Here is a 21,247-nt window from a genome sequence, read left to right on the forward strand (position 1 = left end):
ATATATACATGTGTAGTAACTTGTATGTTTCATGGCAACAAGATTTTTCTCCTGTCTCGTGTTGAAGAAACAACATTTCACTAATTTGTTTATTTCGTTTATGAAAAACATGAAGCTGATGTCAAAATACTTTAAAATCTCCTGTTCATCAAAAAATACCTCAGCGGGTTAGAATTGTTGTTACTTTACACATTTAAATGTTGAATCTGAGCATAAATAAAGTTGAATTTTACCAGGAAGTATGACACTTTCCATCTGGATTGGAATTTCAAACATGAATCTGTTTCCACTGCAAATGTTCAGCATCTGAAAAGTGAATAATCAGTCCCGACCCGATCAGAAATATGAAACGCAGACTTACTGCAGTTAACGATCTCCAGAGAGTTGAGGGGTATGTCCTCGTCGTCTGCCACGCAAAGCAACATTTGGCTGTACAGATCACCGCGGTCGTCGGTTTGCCACTGCTGCAGCCAGAAAAGGTCACACGAGCAGACGAGGGGGTTGTCCTTTAAAACCCTAAAAACCAAAAATTGTCAGAATGTTTGCCTAAAACTGAAATATAAATACTTTCATGGCAGTCATTTAAATCACTCGTTGTAGCTTTAAACATTTTTAATAAAGCTGTTTGTTTTGACAAATTTAAAGAATTATGTGCTGTAATCCTGGAGGTTGGTGTTTAGTTACAGTGTTCCACGTGTTTTCTTTTGGACATTGACGTGTCTCTCTCCATTGTCATTTCCGTGGTCTCCCTCGGTTTACTACTCACTCCGCACGAGTTTATTCTCCTCGTCTGTTCTCACTCACTAATCACTCTCACCTCACTGATGAACTGAACCTGCTCCGTGTTTGTTGCTTAAATTTGTGTATCCAGCTCTTCGTGCCTTCTGTTCAGATTTCTTTTTAAAGCTTCGACTTCAGCGGCCTGTTTGATTTATTTATTAAAGTTATGATTATCATTAAATATTATTACAGCGCACCAAGTTGAGAAAAAAAAAAAAGCTCTTTTGTTTAATGAGCTTTTAAAGGAATAACGGTAAAATAAATTTTCGGTAATATCGGTCAACTACACTAATTAAGTTACATTGAGTAACCTTAAACTGTCCCTGGGTGTGAATGGTTGTTTGTCTCGTTTGTCTCTTTGTGTCCCTGTGATGGACTGGGACCTGTCCAGGGTGTCTCCCGCCTCTCGCACAGTGACTGCTGGATATTGGCCACCGTTTTCTAGGAAGGAAGAAGCGGGTAAAAGACAATGGATGGATGCATATGCTTCATAGATTGCATAACACAAATAATGATGATGTAAAATCTGCAGTGGCTGAACCAGTGATAATCTCATCTGTCCAGATTAGGGGTCACCAACATTTTTGAGACTTGAGAGCTACTTCAGGGCTACCAAGTGTCACGACAGGCCTACGTTGTTTGATGCCAACATAAATGTGCATGGCTCACCTTTAATTCTATCTTATGTTAAAGACTCCTTACAATAATTAATAATTTACAATAGCAGACATGACAAATCATTATTCATAGTGTGATTCTGTCTGTTCTGCAGCCGTGCACATCTCTGCTGCTGCGCTGACGGGGTTCTCCTTTTGAATCCCTTTGGGATCTTCAGTGTCTCTAATTGTCCCTAGCTGGGACTGGGCCACCTCTTATCATATTATGCTATGTTACTAATGTTATATTAACTGTGTGAAACTGTTTTTTGCAATTATTATTATTATTTTTTTAAATGATGTGGAGCCCAGGAAGAGTAGCCATTGTTATAACTAAATATCTCGACCCAGATTAGGAACAAGGGAGACTTAATGGATAGATGGGTGACTGTGGCAGTAAACACAGATATTTAAACATAAAACATTAGTTCTTTTATGCTAATCTCACTCAGTAACATTTGAAACTGAGTGAGTTTTGTGAATATATTTCATAGTTTTGTAGGAATTAACACGTGTAACATTTATTCAAAATGCACGTTTTTCTCATTAAATAACAGTAACTTGCAGTAACGTTTGTCTTCTTAACACATCAGAACTCTAACTCATGTAGATGCCAAATATCTGTTATATAAGATTTAAAAAAAACTGTCATTTTAAAACAAATCATGCGACTTTAGATAATTTAGTGTGGGTCCTCAGATCTGCAGCATTTTAACTAATCGCATATTCATCAAGACCTCCTCGTGTGAAAATGTCTCGTGAAGAAAGACTACCGTTTGCTCAAAGCTGCCTTTAACTCTGACATTTCCCTGCCCGTCGTACTGCCAGCTGGGTAGTTAGCATTAAAGCTAAGTGTTAGCTTTAATTGTAGCGTTTTGCTGTCGCCACAGTCGCCCCACAAATGAGACACACGCACAGTTGTCTTAAGTTTTTCTGCCATTTCCCTCTCTCAGGGAGGTAAACAAAGCTTGTAGCTATGCGGCTCAGAGATCGCAGTACGCCTGCGCATGATTCTGAACATTGACCTTAGGCTGCTAATATGTATGCCCCCCATATTGCGGCTTCACTGTATTGCAGTTTAAAAAAAATATATATTTATGTATCTTATTCTATATTGCAGTTTTCACTACATCGTGGGATTTTGCGGTACATTCTTTACACTGCTTGTGCAAGTGGAGGCGGAAGCTGTCAGACAATTTTTGGTTAAAGGTTATAAATGTATCATCTTAACATTATTTCCCTTAAACAACCGAATTGTCTCCCCAAACACGCTCTTATTCTGAAGAGCTGCCGTGGACCGTGTCTGTGAAGACCAGGGGTGCCACGTGAGACTACAGCTGGCTGCGAGGACACCCACTGAACTGTAGTGAACCCTGTCAAGCTGATACGGGTATAAAAAGTGAGCGGAGGATGCAGCACGTTGCAGATTCTCGTGACCGGGATTCATGCGTTTACATTTTATGTGTGTATATGCAACCTGTCCTGATATCTGACCTTACAAGTAAAAGTGCCGGAGTTAAATTTTCACCTGCCGTGTGTGATTCATTCGAGTAAAACAAATTGGTGGCTCTGTGATGCACATAGAGGTGGCGATTTAACTTAAAAACATTTAATCAACAACTTTTATTTCTTTTATTTTTAATGATTAGTGCTATTTTTAGAACATGTGTCGTGTGCGACCCACATGGTCCCTGCGGACGACCGGGTGCCCGCGGGCACTGTGTTGGTGGCCCCTGGTCCAGATGAACTAAAGCCACTTCTCCACTGTTAAGTACCGCGCTAATCACTTTGTTTCTATTCAGCTCTACTGAAGTGTAGGTGTGTCTCCACTGAGAGCGTGTCCTTCACTCAATCGGCGGGATCGTGGGAGGGAGCTTTGGTCTAGTTGCTTAGTAGGTATTTAGCAAACATGCTAATAATACAGCCATGATGTCCAGTAGTCGGACTTCATTCTTTAAAATTCGTCATGGCACTGTTTGTAAGTGATAGTGTCCCTCAGCATTCAGCCACAGAATAAGCTGATATGCAGCTCTCCGTCTGAGCAACGTACACGCATACTCAACGATCGGATTGAAAATGGCACCTTCAGGAAAAGTTTGCAAGTACCGCCTTGGCTCACCCAGTGACGTCAATCCACGAACCAATCGACGGCTGCAGTTTGCTGACATCATAATCACTTGCTCATTTCGGTTCGCTTGGATCTACGGCTGAGACGGTTCCAAAAACCAAGCAGGAGCAGGTAGTGGAGACACGTTTGGTCCATGCTGAGACAAAGCGAGCTAGGTAAAGCCACGCCCGTGGAGAAGGAGCTCGATTGGTCCTTTGCAGCCAACAGTTTAGTCTCTTCAACACAGAGCCGTTAATCCAGGAACAGAGCTTGAAGCAAAAGGTTTCAAACAGTTCATACCTAAAGACCGGACTCAGTGTGACCTGTGGTTTGGTTGGATCTTCATCCATCCATCCATTATCTTCTGCTTATTACATAGTCAGTAGTCGGGCAGCAACTTGAGCAGGGAGGTCCAGACATCTTTTCCTACAGCCACCTCTTCCAGCTCTTCTGGGAGGACTCCCAGACCAACCGAGAGACGTAAACTCTCCAACGTGTCCTGGGTCTCCCCTGGGGTCTCCTCCCAGTCAGACATGCCCAAAGCACCTCCCTGAGGAGGTACGCAGGAAGCATCCTTACCACCTCAACTGGCTCCTCTCCATGTGGAGGAGCAGTGGTTCTACTCTGAGTCTCTCCTGATAACTGAACTTCTCACCCTGTCTCTATGGGAGAGTTGCCTGTATCCAGGATATCATTCTTTCAGTCACTACTCAGAGTTGGTGGTCGTAGGTGAGGAGCATGTTGGATGGATGTTTCCTTCAGAAAACTAAATCATATGATCTGGTTCCTTTGAATTTCGTGTAAGAGTTTCAGATGCACTGGTTGATACGTGCAGACACTGATTATGCAACATTACAATAAACCGATACATTTCCTCAGTGGAAGTTTTTCAAAACGAGATTGATCAATAAATCTGGTGCCTTTCAGTCTTTGCAGCAAAGAAAAAGACTCACAGGTTCAGCAGCGGTAAAAAATGAAACACTCTCCAGCTGATGTGCTCCAAAAAGTTTGATGCCAGGTTCCTGTGAGACAAAAAGAAACAAAATTATAACTTTAACATTCTGTTACATGTTGTAACTGCTCTGCACTTAAAGTAAAGAAATCTGCAAAGACTTGCTTCCCCCCGCAAATTTAGTTGTATTCTTCCACATGCTCCTTTTGAGGGACAAAGCAAATGATTTGAAAAATACACACAGGAATGAAACAATTAGCAGTTTGAAAAAGACAAAAAGATCCTGGTAAATATGCTATATTTGCTGCTCTGCGGTCGAGATGATTGCTCACTCCCAGAACAATGTGTACCTGCTCTGAAGTACACTCAGTGGAAACCATTAATGCATCCACATTGGCTCTGATCAATTACTCCGACAAGTATTTCACACTGACCAGGAGCCACATCCACCAGCAGCCAAGGCACACCTCCGTTCTGTGCACGGTACATTTAGGTAATTAGTCCTCAGCCACAAACAGCTCGGGGCTGAAGAACGCTGTTCTTTTTGCAGAAAACAAAACGTTTTCAGACAAAGCAAAAAAAATAAAGATTATTTAGTTTTTCGACAAAAATGTTTTGGCGAATCGTGCTTGGTGAACAGCTCGTCGTTGTTTGGACTGAAACACCGACTTCATAAAATGTCATAAAACGTCATCATTCATCGTCCTCAGAGGATGAACTCGGCTGATGTTTAATGTTTGTGTCTCATATCTTCTGAATTCAATAAGAATCTCTGTTTTTTGCTCTTTCATTCAACTCTGACCAGTTTCCCCACTGATGGAAAACATCCCCAAACCATGATGTTGCCAACACCGTGCTTCACTGAGGGAATGGTGTTCTCAGCACGGCTCCCTTGATAGATACACCACTCCATGTTTGTCTAATTTGACCACAGGACCTTCTAAAGTGGCCTTGTGTTCAGCCCCTCCCATCTCTGAAGAGCTGCTCAGCTCCACCACTGCCATCTTGGATGCTTCCCCGATTGATGTCCTCCTCATCTGGTTTATGAGTTTTGGTGGACAACCCTTTATTGGTTTGTTGTGGTGAATTACATTTCACAGTAAAATCAGAGTTTAGGATTTATTTCTTTTACCTCAGCCCTGATCTGAAATGTTTAACACCTTTGTCTCTGACGTGTATGTAGAGGTTCTTGGTCTTCATGATGTCTCTTGCTCGGTGCTAGCCCATTCTAATTAAAGGTGCTACTCTGGTGGGGGCAATCAGAATGGGTGTATATATGGCAAGATTATTTGACCCTTATGTTATTGGCATTTAATCATCTAACTTCAATAATTTGTAATATTTTGTGTAGGTTTATTACCTGTACGTATAATACAATTGATGGTATTTACAGGTTGTAAAGCAACTATAAAGAAGTAATACAATCAGAGTGGGGTGTACTTTTGCAGTACTAGTAAGTTTGAAGAGATCAATTTTAGCTAATAGTTTAGTCGAAGCTGTTTCATTGAACCTAAACAGTAAAGTCATATTTTATTGGCAAATAAAACTGCACAAATTCTCACTTGAAATTACACAAAATGATACGAGTGCACAAACTTTCAATATACTTTAGTACAAAAATGTATCCGGAGTTTGCAGAAATATTGCTAAACATGTAGCTCAACGCACTAAAACAAAAACTAAAAGAATGGTTTGAGACACCTGAAGCAACTTTTAAGTTTTTTAACCCTCCTGCTGCCCTTGGGTCATTTTAATCCAAGTGCAGCAGGAGGGGGATTAGGACAAAATATGCCGCACAAATTATTTCAATTTCAAAATTCCTGTGACATGAAAGCAAAGCCAACGTCTCTCCTGATTGTCTTTTGCATTTTATTGATGGCAGTTGCAGCCCAGGGGGATACGCGCTGCAGATAAACCAGACATCATGATGACGAGATCATAATGTGCATCTGATTTTACATCAAACAGAAAATTTATGCATCTTCTATTAAAATATGAAACATAAGCACAGCCTTAGCCTTAGAATAGTCTACTGTTTTTACTCAAAGAACTTAAACCATGATATTTATTATTGTGAATGTCAGGTATTAATACTGACACAACACCACACACTCTTTTGGTCAATCCTCTCAGGCCACTTAAATATCATCACAGTGGAGCTCAAATGATCCTCGAATCTGGAAAGGCTGTAAATAAACCTCTCTCAGAAGATGACAGAAAGCCACACTGGGGAGGGTGAGCATGGAAACCAATACATAATCACTGTGACTGGGCCAAGGGTTCAATTATTTGTTTTCCTTGCTCCCAAAAGTTCATGTCAGATGGGTTAGCCATCGGGGCTTATCCATTACCAGCTCGATTCCTCCTCCAGTCCACGGGGGGAGAGCGGAGCCGGGAACAGCAGCTCAATCTCTCCCAGACGACTTTCATAGAAAATGCTATTAAAGCTGTTTGTTGTGGAGATCAGAACGGAACGGGATGTTTTGTTCGTTGCTTTTTGGCTGTTTTTGTTTTAGTTTGTCTTTATCGCAGACATACAGCTGTCACATAAAAATCCCTATACTCCCCCCTCCCCCTTGAAGCCCAGCTGGCCCCTCTCCATCCACAGTGAAATATTGATTAAGTGATAATGGACCCTTAGTGGAGTGTATTTATTATGCATCAGTTGTCGATAATCCGCCAAAGTGAGCGAGTAAAAGGTGACTGGTGGATGTCTTCTCCAATTTCTTGAGCTTCACAGCCCCCCCGCCCCGTCCTGACCATCATCTCTGCTCCTCCTGCTTGTCTTTCACATAAACAACATTGGACATGTTGCACACGCTCGGTAAACGATGAGGACAAGATGGTGGCGATAAGGCTCAGCTGCTCACATCTAATGGCTCCGTGTGAGAAGTCCGTTTATTATTTAGCGTGTAAGCTTCAGGAGCACGAGGACTGAAGACATGAGATGTTTGAAGGCTTCCTGTTAGTTCACAGAACTGTTGTGCTTTCTGATTTCCAAGAACATCAGTGAGCGCTGAATTAATTATCTTTAGGGTTTTAATTAAATGCTGTTCTATTGATTGGTTGTGTAATTAGTCTTCAGATAATCGATGATTATGAACCTATGAAAATTGAGATTATGTCTTTAAGACGTCATGTTAAAGATTTTGAAATGATGCAGAAAAATACAGACATTATTCTGGCAAGATTTTAAAAATCTGTCTCCTTCAGCTGTTTTATCACATGAGACAAGGAGAACTGCTCCCCCCCCCCCCCCCCCACGTGTCCAAATGAGCTTCACATTGCTGTTGTTCCATTTGAAGCAGAATTTCTGGAATTTATTTATTCTGATTTGGATTTTTCTTTTGGATTTTTTTTTCTGATACTTCTCCTGTGCCGTTGGACGAATGGATCTCAAGATCCTCCGCCGACAGAAAAGTGACTTTCGCTAACGTAAAGTGGTCTTTTTCAAAACTAACTTACTGTTTTACATTCTTAGACGAGCTGATAAACTTCCACGTTTGAGGATGTTTACCGTCCGGTCTTGAAAAACGTTGCGGTCACTTCGTTTAATATTAACGAGCTGGTTGAGGCCTGACTGACGGCGACAAACAGGCTGACCCACACTCGGGCTGAAAACGCACCACGTGGGGAAGATAATCCCTCTTTTATCGACGGGAACACTTACACGTACTGCAGCTTGAGGTTGTTTTGGAAAGCGTTGGCAGAGATGAACCTCAGCTTACACGATGTGACGGTGCTGAAGAGGAGAAGATGGAGGGATAAGCAGCAAAGCATAAATGTGACAACACAATTACAGTTTGGCAGAAAAAACACTGGAAGTCATTTCGTGAGGTTCAACACAAACTTGAGGACTTATGGGAGATGTTGCGCTGCTATAGTTTCCAATTATCCGGACTCAAAGGCCATCAAATGTCACGAAACATGTAAAATAACTTGATACTGGTGTAATGGTTGGATGTTGGTCCTGTTGTTTACTTAATAAACTATCTTCTGAACCATATATCAAACCATATTCATTTGAAAGAGCTTATATGATTTAAAGTGATATAAAGTTCACGATTCTGCATTATTCAGTGTCCCTGAGTTTACACAGAACAATGTGAAAAGTACTCCGGCACAAAATTTTGGTAATGTTTCTTCATTTCAGACATTCAGCCGACATTGTTTCATGAATGTGCAACTTTGTTTAGTGCTAAGTGGTTAATGAATTAACCCGTTATAACATTTAATCAGTCAAAAGATTGAGTTTGTTCTCCACTGAGAGCCGTTTTCTATATGACATTAAAATTTTACTGGGTTCAGAAAAGTTTATTCTCACGGATCAAATCAGCCAATATTTGGTTTATAGGTACTTTAAAACAAGCTCTATCACTTTATTGGATTGTTTAAAAAAAAATTGCCAACAAGTAAATAGAGCTTTGATCAAGTCAAAAATTATATATTGAGGCTATCTCACAAATCAAAAGTTAAATACAGCAGGGTTGAGGACCACTGGTCTGTAGAGATAAACCTCAACAGGAATGGTAAATGGACTACTTATATAGCACCTTTCTATCTTATCAAGATATTCAAAGCACTTTACAACAATCTGTGTCCTCATTTACCCATTCATGCAGCACTCTACTACACCTTCACCAAGAATAATCAGCAATTTATCACATTCATACACCGATTGGACACAAATTGGAGGCAATGAGGGGTTCAGTGTCTTGCCCAGGGACACTTTGGCATGTGACTGCTGGTGGAGTCGAACGCCCAACTCTTGCACTGGAGGACGACTGCTCTAACCACTCAGCCACAGCCGCCAGGAGTCACTGGTTTAAAGAGGTACAGTAGTCCCTCGCTACTTTGCGGTTTGACTTTCGCGGTTTTTCAACGATGGTCAACTTTAATATTACTTACGTGATTGGGACGGTACAGGATAAAAAGTTAACGAAAAAATACTTCGGACAGGCGCTGCCATTTTGTAGTTTTCTTTCATTAAGCCTATACTGTAAAGCCAGTCAAAAGGACTACACTACCCAGAAGCCAACAGCGCTTCCAGTCGCCTTTCTGCAGAAATGGAGGGAAAGTTTTGCAACGCAACGTCATAAGTAATGATCTATCTGTTGAGCTCACAGAACTGGCAGGAAACTCGCAAATAGTCCTGAAGCTCAATTGTCCACGTGCACATCAAAGTGGACGGGACGGTGGGCTTCGTCGCTGCAGGGTAGGTTTGTAGAACCGGAACTGAGCGGTTCATCTGCAGAGCTGGTGAGTAAAGTTTTGCTGTACTGTACAGTACATATACGTATGTTGTTAAAATTACGAAAGCGTGTGGGGAAGGGTTTATAAAGCCTTAAAATATATAAATACTAAAATAAATGTAACGTTCCTACTTCACAGTTTTTCACTTATCGCAAGGGTACGTGGAATGTAACCCCCGCGATCATCGAGGGACTACAGTATTTCTCAGCAGTGCTTACAAAGAAACAAATCACACACGGGTGGATGTGGCTGAGTGATTAGAGCAGTCGTCCTCCAATGCAAAGGTTGGGAGTTCGAATCCACCAGCAGTCACATGGTGAAGTGTCCCTGGGCAAGACACTGAACCCCTCATTGGCTCAGATGTGTGTCCCATCGGTGTATGAATGTCAAGGTCAACATTCTTTATTGTCATTCGCACCACATGCGGTACATGTGGTGGAACAAAACGGTGTACACAGGGTCCCAGTTACAACCAACAAAAGTTTAAATTGTAAAAGAAAAACAGTAATAAAATCTAAGATATGAGCTAAGAAATACTGTAAACTAAGAATACGCTAAACACTTAATAGTGCCAAAACAGTAATACGCCAAACAACAGCAGCACGAACATGAGTCTGTGTGAGCAGATGAGTACGAATGAACACAGAATGAGATCTAAAAGCACTGACTACTCTCTTTAGAATGATTTGTTCAATTAGCTTTGTATAGATCTAGTAGAGTGCTGTACGAATGGGTAAATGAGGGCACAGATTGTGTTGTAAAGCGCTTTGAGTATTGTGATAAGATAGAAAGGTGCTATATAATTAGTCTATTAACCATTTACACTGAACTGAACTGGCTTCAAACACAGCAGCCATACAAAACATCAAAGACAAACCAAATTTCTTAAATCTGTTATTTCTATGTAAGGTTTCAAAATCAAACGTAGGCTTCAAAATATTTAGTAAGGTACTTATTGGTAACCTAGAACTTTATTTATGTATTTTATTTCGAAGAGTTGAAAAAGGAAGCAGAAATAAAATGACTGGGCGGGACTTGGCAAAAAAGTGGGTTGTCCTAGATCATGCCACGCCCAGTCATAACCATGTCACTGCTGGTTACAAACCTGTACATAGGTGTCTTACCGCCATAAGAAACAGAGTTAATTATTTTCTTTTAGCAGGCCGTAAGGAAATAAAACTACTTACAGGTTCTTCAGTTCTCGGTAGTAAGCAAGGTCACTCTCTGTTATGTTTTCCAGTCCTGCTTGGTTTTCAATGTAGCTGAAGAAAACAAGACAATCGGAGAGATACAACTAGATTACAGTTTATACTTTTATTCTTACTCGTAAACTTAAACATTTTGTTGTGCGTGGAAAAAATTTTTTTCTCACTGAGTTAAAGTCCCATCCATACGTTTCACCAGCTAATTACTAAAATTCAACCCTAATTACTGAGCTGGAAGATAGAAGAAGGAAAACAGATTTTTGAAAAACCAAATGACCTCACTGGCATCCAGCAAACAAGCTAACAGCATCCAACAAACCCATAGACCCCAAACAACAATCAGAACACAATTACCTGAACATGTAGGGAAAAATTTATGTCTTAATAGACGTGAGACAGACGAGCGTAATGGAAAATACTTCTGATTCATCCTGCCTCGCCGGAACTCGTCATTCAAAGATAAACGTAGGAGCTGCTGCAAGGACAGACGGATCTTTTTATTTTGTTTTAGCCGTGGTTCGACTGGATCGTCCAAGGATCTTTCCAAAACAAACAGTCAACATTTCGCCCAAGAGGACTCTTTAATAGTTGTTTTTTAATGTGACATGATTCAAACATCATAAAGACATATTGTACATAAAAAAAACTTCAGCATTCTCTTAAAAATTATAATATTCCTAAGAAATGTTAAAACAAAACAGTCTAATTTGTGATTTAACCTATGTTCCTATATCAATTTTATGAAGTGACCAACATGTTCCAGTAGGCAGCGTCCACCTGGGTCAGCATAAAACATCCAATGTGTATTACTTCATGAATAAATGTGTAAAACTAGAAAAAAGGACTAAACCCAAAACTAAAATCTATTGATTAAATGAACTCTTAGGTTTTTGTACATGGTAAAAGACTGAAAATGTATGTCCGCCTCAGCTAATTGACTTAACACAATGGGCACAACTCTGTCAGTTTTACAGATTTTGAGCTAAAACTTAGCGCGGTAGTAGCTAAGAGTCATCCCCATCATGTAATCTGAGCATTAACAGATCAAACAATTTAGAACTTGGCATGTAAGGTGGTGGGCTGTATGCATTCCTTGAAGTTATAATGAAAAGCCCTTCATCTCACCTGAGTGAAATACCAAAACAAAAATCGAACTATTTAAAACAGAACAAATTAAAATAAATACCAGTAATAATGAAGCTTTAAACAAGTCATAATTTTCTTCGTAGTTTTCTTCAAAACAGTCAGAATTTCTTATGTTCTTTCAGTTATTCAGTTATAGTGACTCACATCAAAACAAACATCAACATCAACGAGGACCCTCATCAGTATGCATACCACGAGAACCGATCAACAGAGGACACCATCTCCTCTGTGGTCCACACTGCGCTCATCCACCTGGAGCAGAAGGACTCCTACGTCCGTATGCTCTTTGTGGAATTCACATCCGCCTTCAACACCATGATTCCTCAAACCCTGATGGACAAACTATCCACACTAGGACTAAGCCCCTCCATTTGCAACTGGGTCCTGGACTTCTTAACAAACAGACCACAGTTAGTGAGGATCCACAACTTCTCCTCCTCCACCATAACCCTCAGCACTGGCTCTCCTCAGGGATGTGTGTTGAGCCCCCTCCTGTTTACTCTGCTCACGTATGATTGTGCAGCTACCCATCCAGGCTGTCACATTGTAAAGTTTGCAGATGATACAGCGGTGGTGGGATGCATCACAAACAATGATGAGTCCAGCTACAGGCAAGAGGTGGAACACCTGGAGAGCTGGTGCAAAGAGAATAACCTTCACATCAATGTGAAGAAGACAAAGGAGATGATTGTGGACTTCAGAAGGAACAAAAACATTTACACCCCCCTGAACATAAGAGGATCTGCGGGTGAAGTAGTCTCCAGCTACAAGTACTTGGGTGTACACATGAATGACAACCTCAGCTGGAGCAACACCACCACCAGCCTGATCAAGAAAGCTCATCAGAGACTCTACTTCCTCAGACGGCTGAGACGAGCTGGTCTGGAAGCTCAGTCCTCACCTCCTTCTACAGGTGTGCAGTGGAGAGCATCCTGTGCTCGAGCATCAACGTGTGGCATGGAGGCTGCACAGCTGCAGAAAGAAAAGCTTTGCAGAGAGTGGTGAAGGCTGCACAGAAGATGTTGGAGTCAGTCTCCCCACCATCACAGACATCTACACCTCCAGATGCAGGAAGAGGGCTACCTGCATCATGAAGGACCCCACTCACCCAGCACACACACTTTTTGCCCCACTCCCATCAGGAAGGAGGTTGAGGATCATTAAGTGTAGAACCACTAGACTGAGGAACAGCTTCTACCCTGAGGCTGTTAGACTCATGAATCTCTAACCAGAATAATCACTGTGAAAAATCATATCATGTTGCTGCTGATCTGTTTCATGTTGCTGCTGATCTGTTTCAATGTTGATGTGTTCATGCGTGAACATCTGCTCACAGACTCATGTTCATGTTTGTGCTGATGTTCAATGTTTTATGTTATGAGTGCTTAGTGTATATTTAGTTGATGTTTTTCTTAGTTCATATCTTAGATGTTATTACTGTTTTTCTTATACATTTTATTGTTGGATGTAACTGGGACCCTGTGTACATAATTTCGCTCCACCACATGTACCACATGAGGTGTGAATGACAATAAAGTATCTCTGACTCTGACTCTTATTGTATCTCTAGACTTTCTAACATTGTATGAATTTATTTGGACTTTGGCTGTTTTTTTTTTAAACTAGTTTTCATTTCTTGCACCTGACCACGACAACATTTTGTTCAATAAACTTTCTCCTGCAGATAAACAGAATCTGACAGACGTGGCTTTAGGAAACAGAGGAGAACAAACTGAGATTCTGTTTCACAGAGTTCAAGTGGCAGCAGATCTTGAAAACTCCAAGAAATACACATTGGTTATTAGGCTGCTGGTATTTTCTACTTTAGTTTGTTTTGGGTTCAGTCACTGACTTTGTGAGACGTGTAAAAGATTATATCTTTGGTTTACCCCGTTGAGCATGGAAGAGGAGGTATGATGGTGTGGGCCTGTTTCTAGCTAAAGGGACCTTTTTCAAAGACAAAGTCAAAGTTTCTTTATTCGTCATACACGCCACATGTGGTACATGTGGTGGAACAAAACTGTGTACACAGGGTCCCAGTTACATCCAACAAACGTATAAAGTGTCAAAGAAAAACAGTAATAAGAAATAAGATATGAACTAAGAAAAACGTTAACTAAAAATACACTAAGCACTAGTAGCACAAAAACAATACACTGAACAGCAGCACAGACATGAGTCTGTGTGAGTGAACACAGCAGCATGAAATACATCAGCAGCATGAGATCAGCAGCATGTATAATCAGCAGCACATATCAACAATGAAGTGGCATTACAGTGATTTTTTTTTTTCACAATGATTATTCTGGTTAGAGATTCAGGGTAGAAGCTGTTCCTCAGTCTAGTGGTTCTACACTTAATGTTCCTCAACCTCCTTCCTGAGGGGAGCGGGACAAAAAGTGTGTGTGCTGGATGAGTGGGGTCCTTCATGATGCAGGTAGCCCTCTTCCTGCATCTGGAGGTGTAGATGTCTGTGATGGTGGGGAGACTGACTCCAACATCTTCTGTGCAGCCTTCACCACTCTCTGCAAAGCTTTTCTTTCTGCAGCTGTGCAGCCTCCATGCCACACGTTGATGCTGGAGCACAGGATGCCACTGCACACCTGTAGAAGGAGGTGAGGACTGAATGGCCCAGATATGATGCAAGTTTGTGTTTTTATTGATATGTGTGGAAGTTTCAGGCTCCACCCCTGTTTAATGATGGACTGTTTCTTTTCACAAAGATGGCCTCCTTTACTCCTCTCTCAAACCGTCGTTCCTCTCTATCCAGGATGTGCACATCTTCATCCCTGAACGAGTGACCGCTGGCCTGGAGATGAGTGTAGACCACAGAGTCCTGGCCTGATGATGATGATCTTCTGTGCTGGTTCATCCTTTTGGCCTGTGGCTGTTTTGTTTCCCCGAGGTAAGACTGATCACCCTCCTGACACTGAACAGCATACACAACATTACTCTGTTTGTGCCGGGGGACTGGATCTTTGGGATGAACCAGTCTTTGCCGTAATGTATTTTGGGGTTTAAAAGCCACTGGGACGTTACGTTTAGAAAATAAACGTCTCAGTTTCTCTGATACTCCCTCAACATATGGAATGACCACTGGTCTGGGTCTGGGTTCCTCCTTTTCACCTGATGGCTGACTGGAGTCCTGTTTGGGTTTCTTCTCTGCTTTCAGGAAGGCCCAGTTAGGATATCCACATTGCTCTAGAGCCTGTTTTGTGTAGGATTTCTCCTTCTGCCTGGCTCCCGAGTTAGTGGGGACGCTGTCTGCTCTGTGATACAGAGTCCTGATGACTCCTAACTTGTGCTCCAAAGGGTGATGGGAGTCAAACTGCAAATACTGGTCTGTGTGGGTGGGTTTGCGGTACACCTCAGTTTGCAAATGTCCTCTACCAGAGACTGAGACCTCACAGTCCAAGAAAGCCAACTTGCCATTTTTTACATCTTCTCGTGTGAACTTGATGTATTTATCCACAGAGTTGATGTGGTCAGTAAAATGTTGGACTTCCTGAGATTTAATTTTAACCCAGGTGTCGTCAACATACCTGAACCAATGACTTGGAGATTTTTGGATTATGTTGAGCCTCGCTACATCGTCCCCAGTCGGAGATATTTCTCCGACGTAGCCTTACCCGAGTTGCAAGCCATCATTGAGAAGCTAATAGCCGATAGCACTTGGGTGAGTTTTACCACAGACATTTGGGCATCAAGTGTTAGCCCCATTAGCATGATTAGTCTTACGGTACAATGGATAGACAAAAACTTTGAACTTAAAAAGGCTGTCCTTCATGCACAGGAGTGCAGAGGATCCACACTGCAGCTATAGGAACCTGGAACGAGCCTCCACAAGTGGGACAGCATCGCAGGTGACTAATGGTAATAAATAACATTTAACACATTTTATTTAATATAAGTTAAAGTGATATGCATATCATACTGAATTACTGAATACTGTATATGTCACCAGCTCTTACAGCTCTTACACAATTTTTGTATCAAATAAGCCTAAATAAGAGGGCTATGTTCTGACAGAGGAAAGTATATTAAAAATATCGGCATCTGTTATCGGCCAAATAAGCTTTAACATAACGGATATCAGATATCGGCCAAAAATCCAATATCGTGCATCCCTAGTAGAAAGTTTATAAAATTGTGAGGTTTTGTATTCTGAATGTAAGACAGAGTTTTAAACACGTTTATTTGTGGATGCAACGTCTGACTTATTGCTGGAAGAGAGGATGATTTAGAGCTTTCCAGACCAGCCTGTCCGCTCTTTGTCCGAGCAGCAGGTTGTAAACTTTCTCTCTTCTTGTCTGTAAACACCACAAACCTTTGTTATAGGAGGTTGTAAAGTACTTGTGCAAAAGGCATGTCTCAAACAGCTTCAGTCTTTGAGAATTGGGCATTTTTTGTTGTGGCAAGTATTTACATAACTATAGTAATGCATGTCTGACACCACAAGCTGCATCTTTAAAAGACTGTTGAATCTGTCCCGCAGTGTTTTTATTTTTATTTTTTGGACTAAACTTACATTAGCTTATATGACTAAAGTTTTTTTTACAATGTCAAGTATAGTGTACTCTTATCAGCCTTTTAAAAAGCATTTAGAAATTCATCTCATGACCTTTTATTGCCTTTTCATATGCATATTTTATTGCTTCTTTTAAATAGCTTTTCCAGCTGCCATTATTCCTTTGATTTTTTTTTTATAACGTCCTTTATTCTTCGCTTTTGTCCTTTTTAAAGTTTAGTTTTTGTTCTGCAGAGCTCTTTGAATTGTATCTCTGCTTGAAAGGTGCTATAAATAAGTGACAGGTTTGATTTTGCTCAGCGAACAGCGTGAAAAGTAGACAGAAGGGTATAGAAAGTTTATTTGAATAAAAAATAAATTGAATGGTGTACCTGCAGCACTTACAGCGTGTGGCACTGTTTCAACTCTGCACTTCCATGTTTGTCAGCTGCAGCTCACGAACCTTTATATTCATGTTTGATTGACCTGTGCAGCAATAATGTGATTACAGGGCAGGTGGGCCCAGGATCGCCCATCGGCCTCGCTTATTGGATTGAGCCAAGTGGGTTGTATATCATCTATTGTTCCTGGGTGGGGGCATTGACTGGCAATTCACAAAATTGAATTTATAACTATGATAAATTCCAGGTCCTGTTCCACAGTTAATGGCCCCTTGTTCGTTCCACACGCCGCCTGTATTTCCCCGCACTGCCAATACATCCAAGTGTTGTTGTTTGCTGGCATGTAGAGCGGCTCGGTAAACAGAGGCCTGCTCTCTTATTGATTGGACCTCTGAGGGAAAATGTCAAGCCTGCGCTCTGCCAAACGGCATGCAGATACAAGGAAATACCTCGGAGGTAAGCGGGAGAGGATACGGGAGAGAAATAAGACCCGGGTGAGACAGAAAAAGCAGGAGAGTACTGCATAGGTGAAGGAAATTGGCAGTAAATTGACTTGCTCCACCAAAAAAAAAAAGCATTTCACAAACGTAGTTCTTTCTTAACAAGTGCTAATTGCGCTGATCCGGGTACAGGAACAAAGGGAGAACAGCATGGCGGTGCAGAGAGTGACATTTAGTTTCCCATGCAGGAGCTGATGGTGGGTTGCTTAATAATACAGCAGCTCTCTTTAAATCACAGGTGGTCAGTTTCTTCTGCTTTTTCCCGAGCAAAGTTTTAAAAAGCCAACGTTAAATAACAGCCCTTTTTCGTCGACACGCTGCTGCAGAGTGAGACGCCTCGGTTCATCCGAGCTGAGCTTCATTCAAGCACGTCCCCCCGCTGTTAGTCTGTCCGTCAAACGTGTAATGATAGAAACGTGTGGCACATTCGGCTGCGACGAACGACCACTTCATCAGCCATCCTCTGTTTCAGAAAGGAACTGGAAGGAGCGTCAATTCACTAAATTAAAAAAGTAATGCAAGCAAGAACGAAATTCAATATTTGGCCACAAAAGTGCCCGTCTGTGTTGGGATCGTGATGACAAAAAATACGTGAAGGACTGACTTCTATTTTGGTTTGTGTCTACATGTTGGTGAAAGAAAGGCTTCTTTTGAAAATCTGAATCAGAATAAGTTTTATTATCATTGTACTGAAATACAGTGAGATTATGTTCGTACAGTCGTCCGAAAGATGGGCGGAGTGCACGTTGCTGCTATACTGGAGCGCGGCCCCTTATCCTTTTTCAGAATACTTTTTCCAGATTCAAATAAGCCACAATTGTTGATTTTTTCCAGGCAGACTTTTTTCTTGTCAGCCTTGAGTCCTGCTGGTACTATCGATCCCAAAATGGCCAGACTTGTGGGCATTCCACTGGTCTGTGCTTATGAGCCCCCTCCAAGGTCATCTCCACATGCTGGCGAGTCCCAGAAACCGCAGGGGGCCTGTGATTCTCACAAATCACTTCCATCTTACAGTTTAGCTCGTAAATCAGCTGATTTTGAGTACTCGAAGCATGAAATTGGCCAACATCATATATATGTAAACCGACCACTTCTATCGTTTGCGGAAACTTCAATTTATTGCCTAAAAGTGTAGTTTCCTCTAATGAGTCATGGCCACCATTGGCCACCCACTGGCTCCACCACAGTGCGGAGCTGTGGATAAAATTGCTTCCTCTATTCCTCTCCACAGTGTAACTCCTACCCACTTGAATATCTTGCACCTAAACCAGTAAGGTTTACTTACATTGCCTGTTCAATCCCAGTCCAGAAAAAGACTCATCTCAAAAACTACAAACATTCACTGATCCAATCCTTCAGCGCCGGGGGGGGGGGGGGGGGGTGTACCTGCTTGTTAAAATGATGAGCTCTTTGTTATTTTGTTTGTAACTAACTTCCATGAGCAGAAACATGGTGGGTTATAAACACAAACAGATAAAAAGTCAAGCTTTGCTTCGAAACTGCATCGATTTGTCACAGCAGCAAACAAAAAGTCGTCCTTTAGTGCTTTTTTAAAGTTCTGATGAAACCCCCCTTTTTTTTTTAAATTACAAAACAAACATTTCAAGGCTACACTCAGGTTTCAGCTTCAACTCTAAACCTGAGCTGCAGAAACCTGATGAAGATCTGGAGACATCATAGCGTTAGCCAGTGCACGGATCGTGGCTTGCAGAGACTTTATCCCACAGTAACCACATCAAGAACAGCAAATGAACTGCAGGTCAGTGAGTTTCAAACTTTTTGTAATGCGGACCACTAAGTTCTCCAAGTAATTCTCACAGCAACAGACATGAAACGCAGTCATACATATAAAAAAACACACGAACTGGTCAAACCCCTAACTCCAGCTGGGCGAAGGCTGCAGCTTCCAGTGGGACTGTTCCCTGCATTGCCTGAAGTCTTGGCTTCTTTACATTTAAAGCACAAGTTTGAGGCAACTTGAATCAATTAATTTTGCTGTTTTGCACCTGTTGTTGCCGGAAGATCCTACAGAGACCTTCTGCACACTCACTGAGTAAACCATCATCCACCACTGTTTCCATGTTCTCAAAACATCTGCATGGTAGTTTTTTCCTTTAAAATATTGTCCATCATTGTCACCATCTGTCATCTTTTTAGTAACTTTAAATGTACATCACAGTTCACCTCATGACCAGCGGTATTTTGAGAACCGATGCTGAAGATTGTTATTAACACATGCAGACAATTTTCATTTCACTCTGCGCAAATAAAAATGCAACTTTGCATCAAAAACCATCTGATTTAGCAACACCCGTCAGCAAAAAGCCTTGCTGTGAATGATTTCACCATCAAAGTACAAAAAAACGATTTGCTGCAAAAGTCCTGCTTTAAAGAAATCGCCCATTCGTTCGTGGATTTTAGGCCAAAGCTCTTGGAAAGTTACAGAGCTCCAACTTTATCTGTTTTTCTGTCATTCATGGCCTTATAGTTTGATCTCATTCACAACTGAACTAGAAGAGCAGCACAAACAGATAACCCTCAACAAGTGAACTCAAAGAGGAAAGACAATCAGAGCAAGTTCAGCAGCAAAGCGTGGACATCAGTTTTCAAACCAGCAACCTTCCTGTTCATTCAGCAGAGCAGCTGAGAGCCCATACTCACATCTCTGTCACGTTCTCGCTCTCCTGTGGTACCAGAGGAGGGATGCTGCTGATCCCATTTGGCTCCAGGCACTGCAGCGTGGCGAAGGGGCAGCGGCAGGCCGATGGGCATCCCCCTGAGGTGGGTGCAGGTGACAGGCTCAGCACAGCCAGCACCAGGGGCAGAAGAAGCGCCAGAGCCCCAGGTGGCACCGCCATCTCTTGAGAAACTCCTCAGCACCGTCAGGGATGGAGCAGGAGTGAGTGTCTGTGTGGTTCACCTAATGAAGAGATGATGAAGAGTGGTGAAGAGCTTCCCACCCTCCTCGCCCAGTTCTGAAGCAAGCTTAAGATTCCAGCTGGTCAGGGTTTGGTTGGAAGCCACAGCTGTACTGAGCAGCAGGAGGGGCAGGCTCACGAGCAGACTGAGGGCCCCGGGGGACACGGTGGGCTGGAGCCTCTCGTTTTTTCTCCCTCTCTCCTCGTCTCCCCCACAATGAAGGGAGGGGCAACATAACAACATGGGCCCAAGTCACCAGACACCTCAGTGAGCTAAGCGGGGCAGTGGGAGGGGTTGGAGGTGTGTGTGGATGGGGATGAGCAGAGATGATGATGCTCCTAGAGGCAGCTCGAGGTGTGATGGGGGCCAAGAAGTCGGGGCTCCTGGGTGCAAGACTGTGACACCTCGTCCCCTGCAGCAGCGTCCCTCAGCATGGGTGGAGGGCTGGTCGTTTAAGAGTTCACGATTGTTGACTCTTGCAGGTCGCTGTTGAATTTAATCCTTGTGAGCATGTGAGTGAGGGTGGGGCACACGTTAAAAGCTGCGTGAGCTCCCAACGATGGTCTCAGCTTTTTGTTCACGTGCAGTCACTGGAAAATATGAGATCTGTTTTTCAGTCAGCCGATCTATAACCTGACTGAGCTGATGAGGGTGGAGGAGGAGTGTCCCTCTGAAGTAAAGTTTCCCTTTTAAATTAAGACCTAAAAGAGGCTCCCACTGTTGACAATGTGTGTGTGTGTATATATATATATATATATATACATATATATATATATATATATATATATATATACACACACATATATAATACAGTAATATGA

General features: G+C 42.0%; 1 protein-coding gene across 2 annotated transcripts in view; it reads right to left on the reverse strand.

Moving 5' to 3' along the window:
• The window catches only part of ntrk1 (neurotrophic tyrosine kinase, receptor, type 1), a 60,698-nt gene extending 40,279 nt beyond the window's left edge, over positions 1–20,419 (reverse strand). For both annotated transcript variants that reach the window (XM_037676085.1, XM_037676084.1), the window contains exons 1-5: positions 20,169–20,419; positions 10,936–11,010; positions 8,166–8,237; positions 4,497–4,565; positions 362–516 (exon numbers count right to left, since the gene is read on the reverse strand). In XM_037676085.1, the coding sequence (XP_037532013.1) occupies positions 362–516; positions 4,497–4,565; positions 8,166–8,237; positions 10,936–11,010; positions 20,169–20,365 (568 nt within the window). In that variant the 5' untranslated portion in view covers positions 20,366–20,419. The remainder of the gene's footprint in view (positions 1–361; positions 517–4,496; positions 4,566–8,165; positions 8,238–10,935; positions 11,011–20,168) is intronic.
• Between the last annotated feature and the right edge of the window lie 828 nt (positions 20,420–21,247).

Source organism: Nematolebias whitei, chromosome 5 (genome assembly GCF_014905685.2).
Source record: "Nematolebias whitei isolate Nwh7 chromosome 5, NemWhi1, whole genome shotgun sequence".
Taxonomy (NCBI): Eukaryota; Metazoa; Chordata; class Actinopteri; order Cyprinodontiformes; family Rivulidae; genus Nematolebias; species Nematolebias whitei.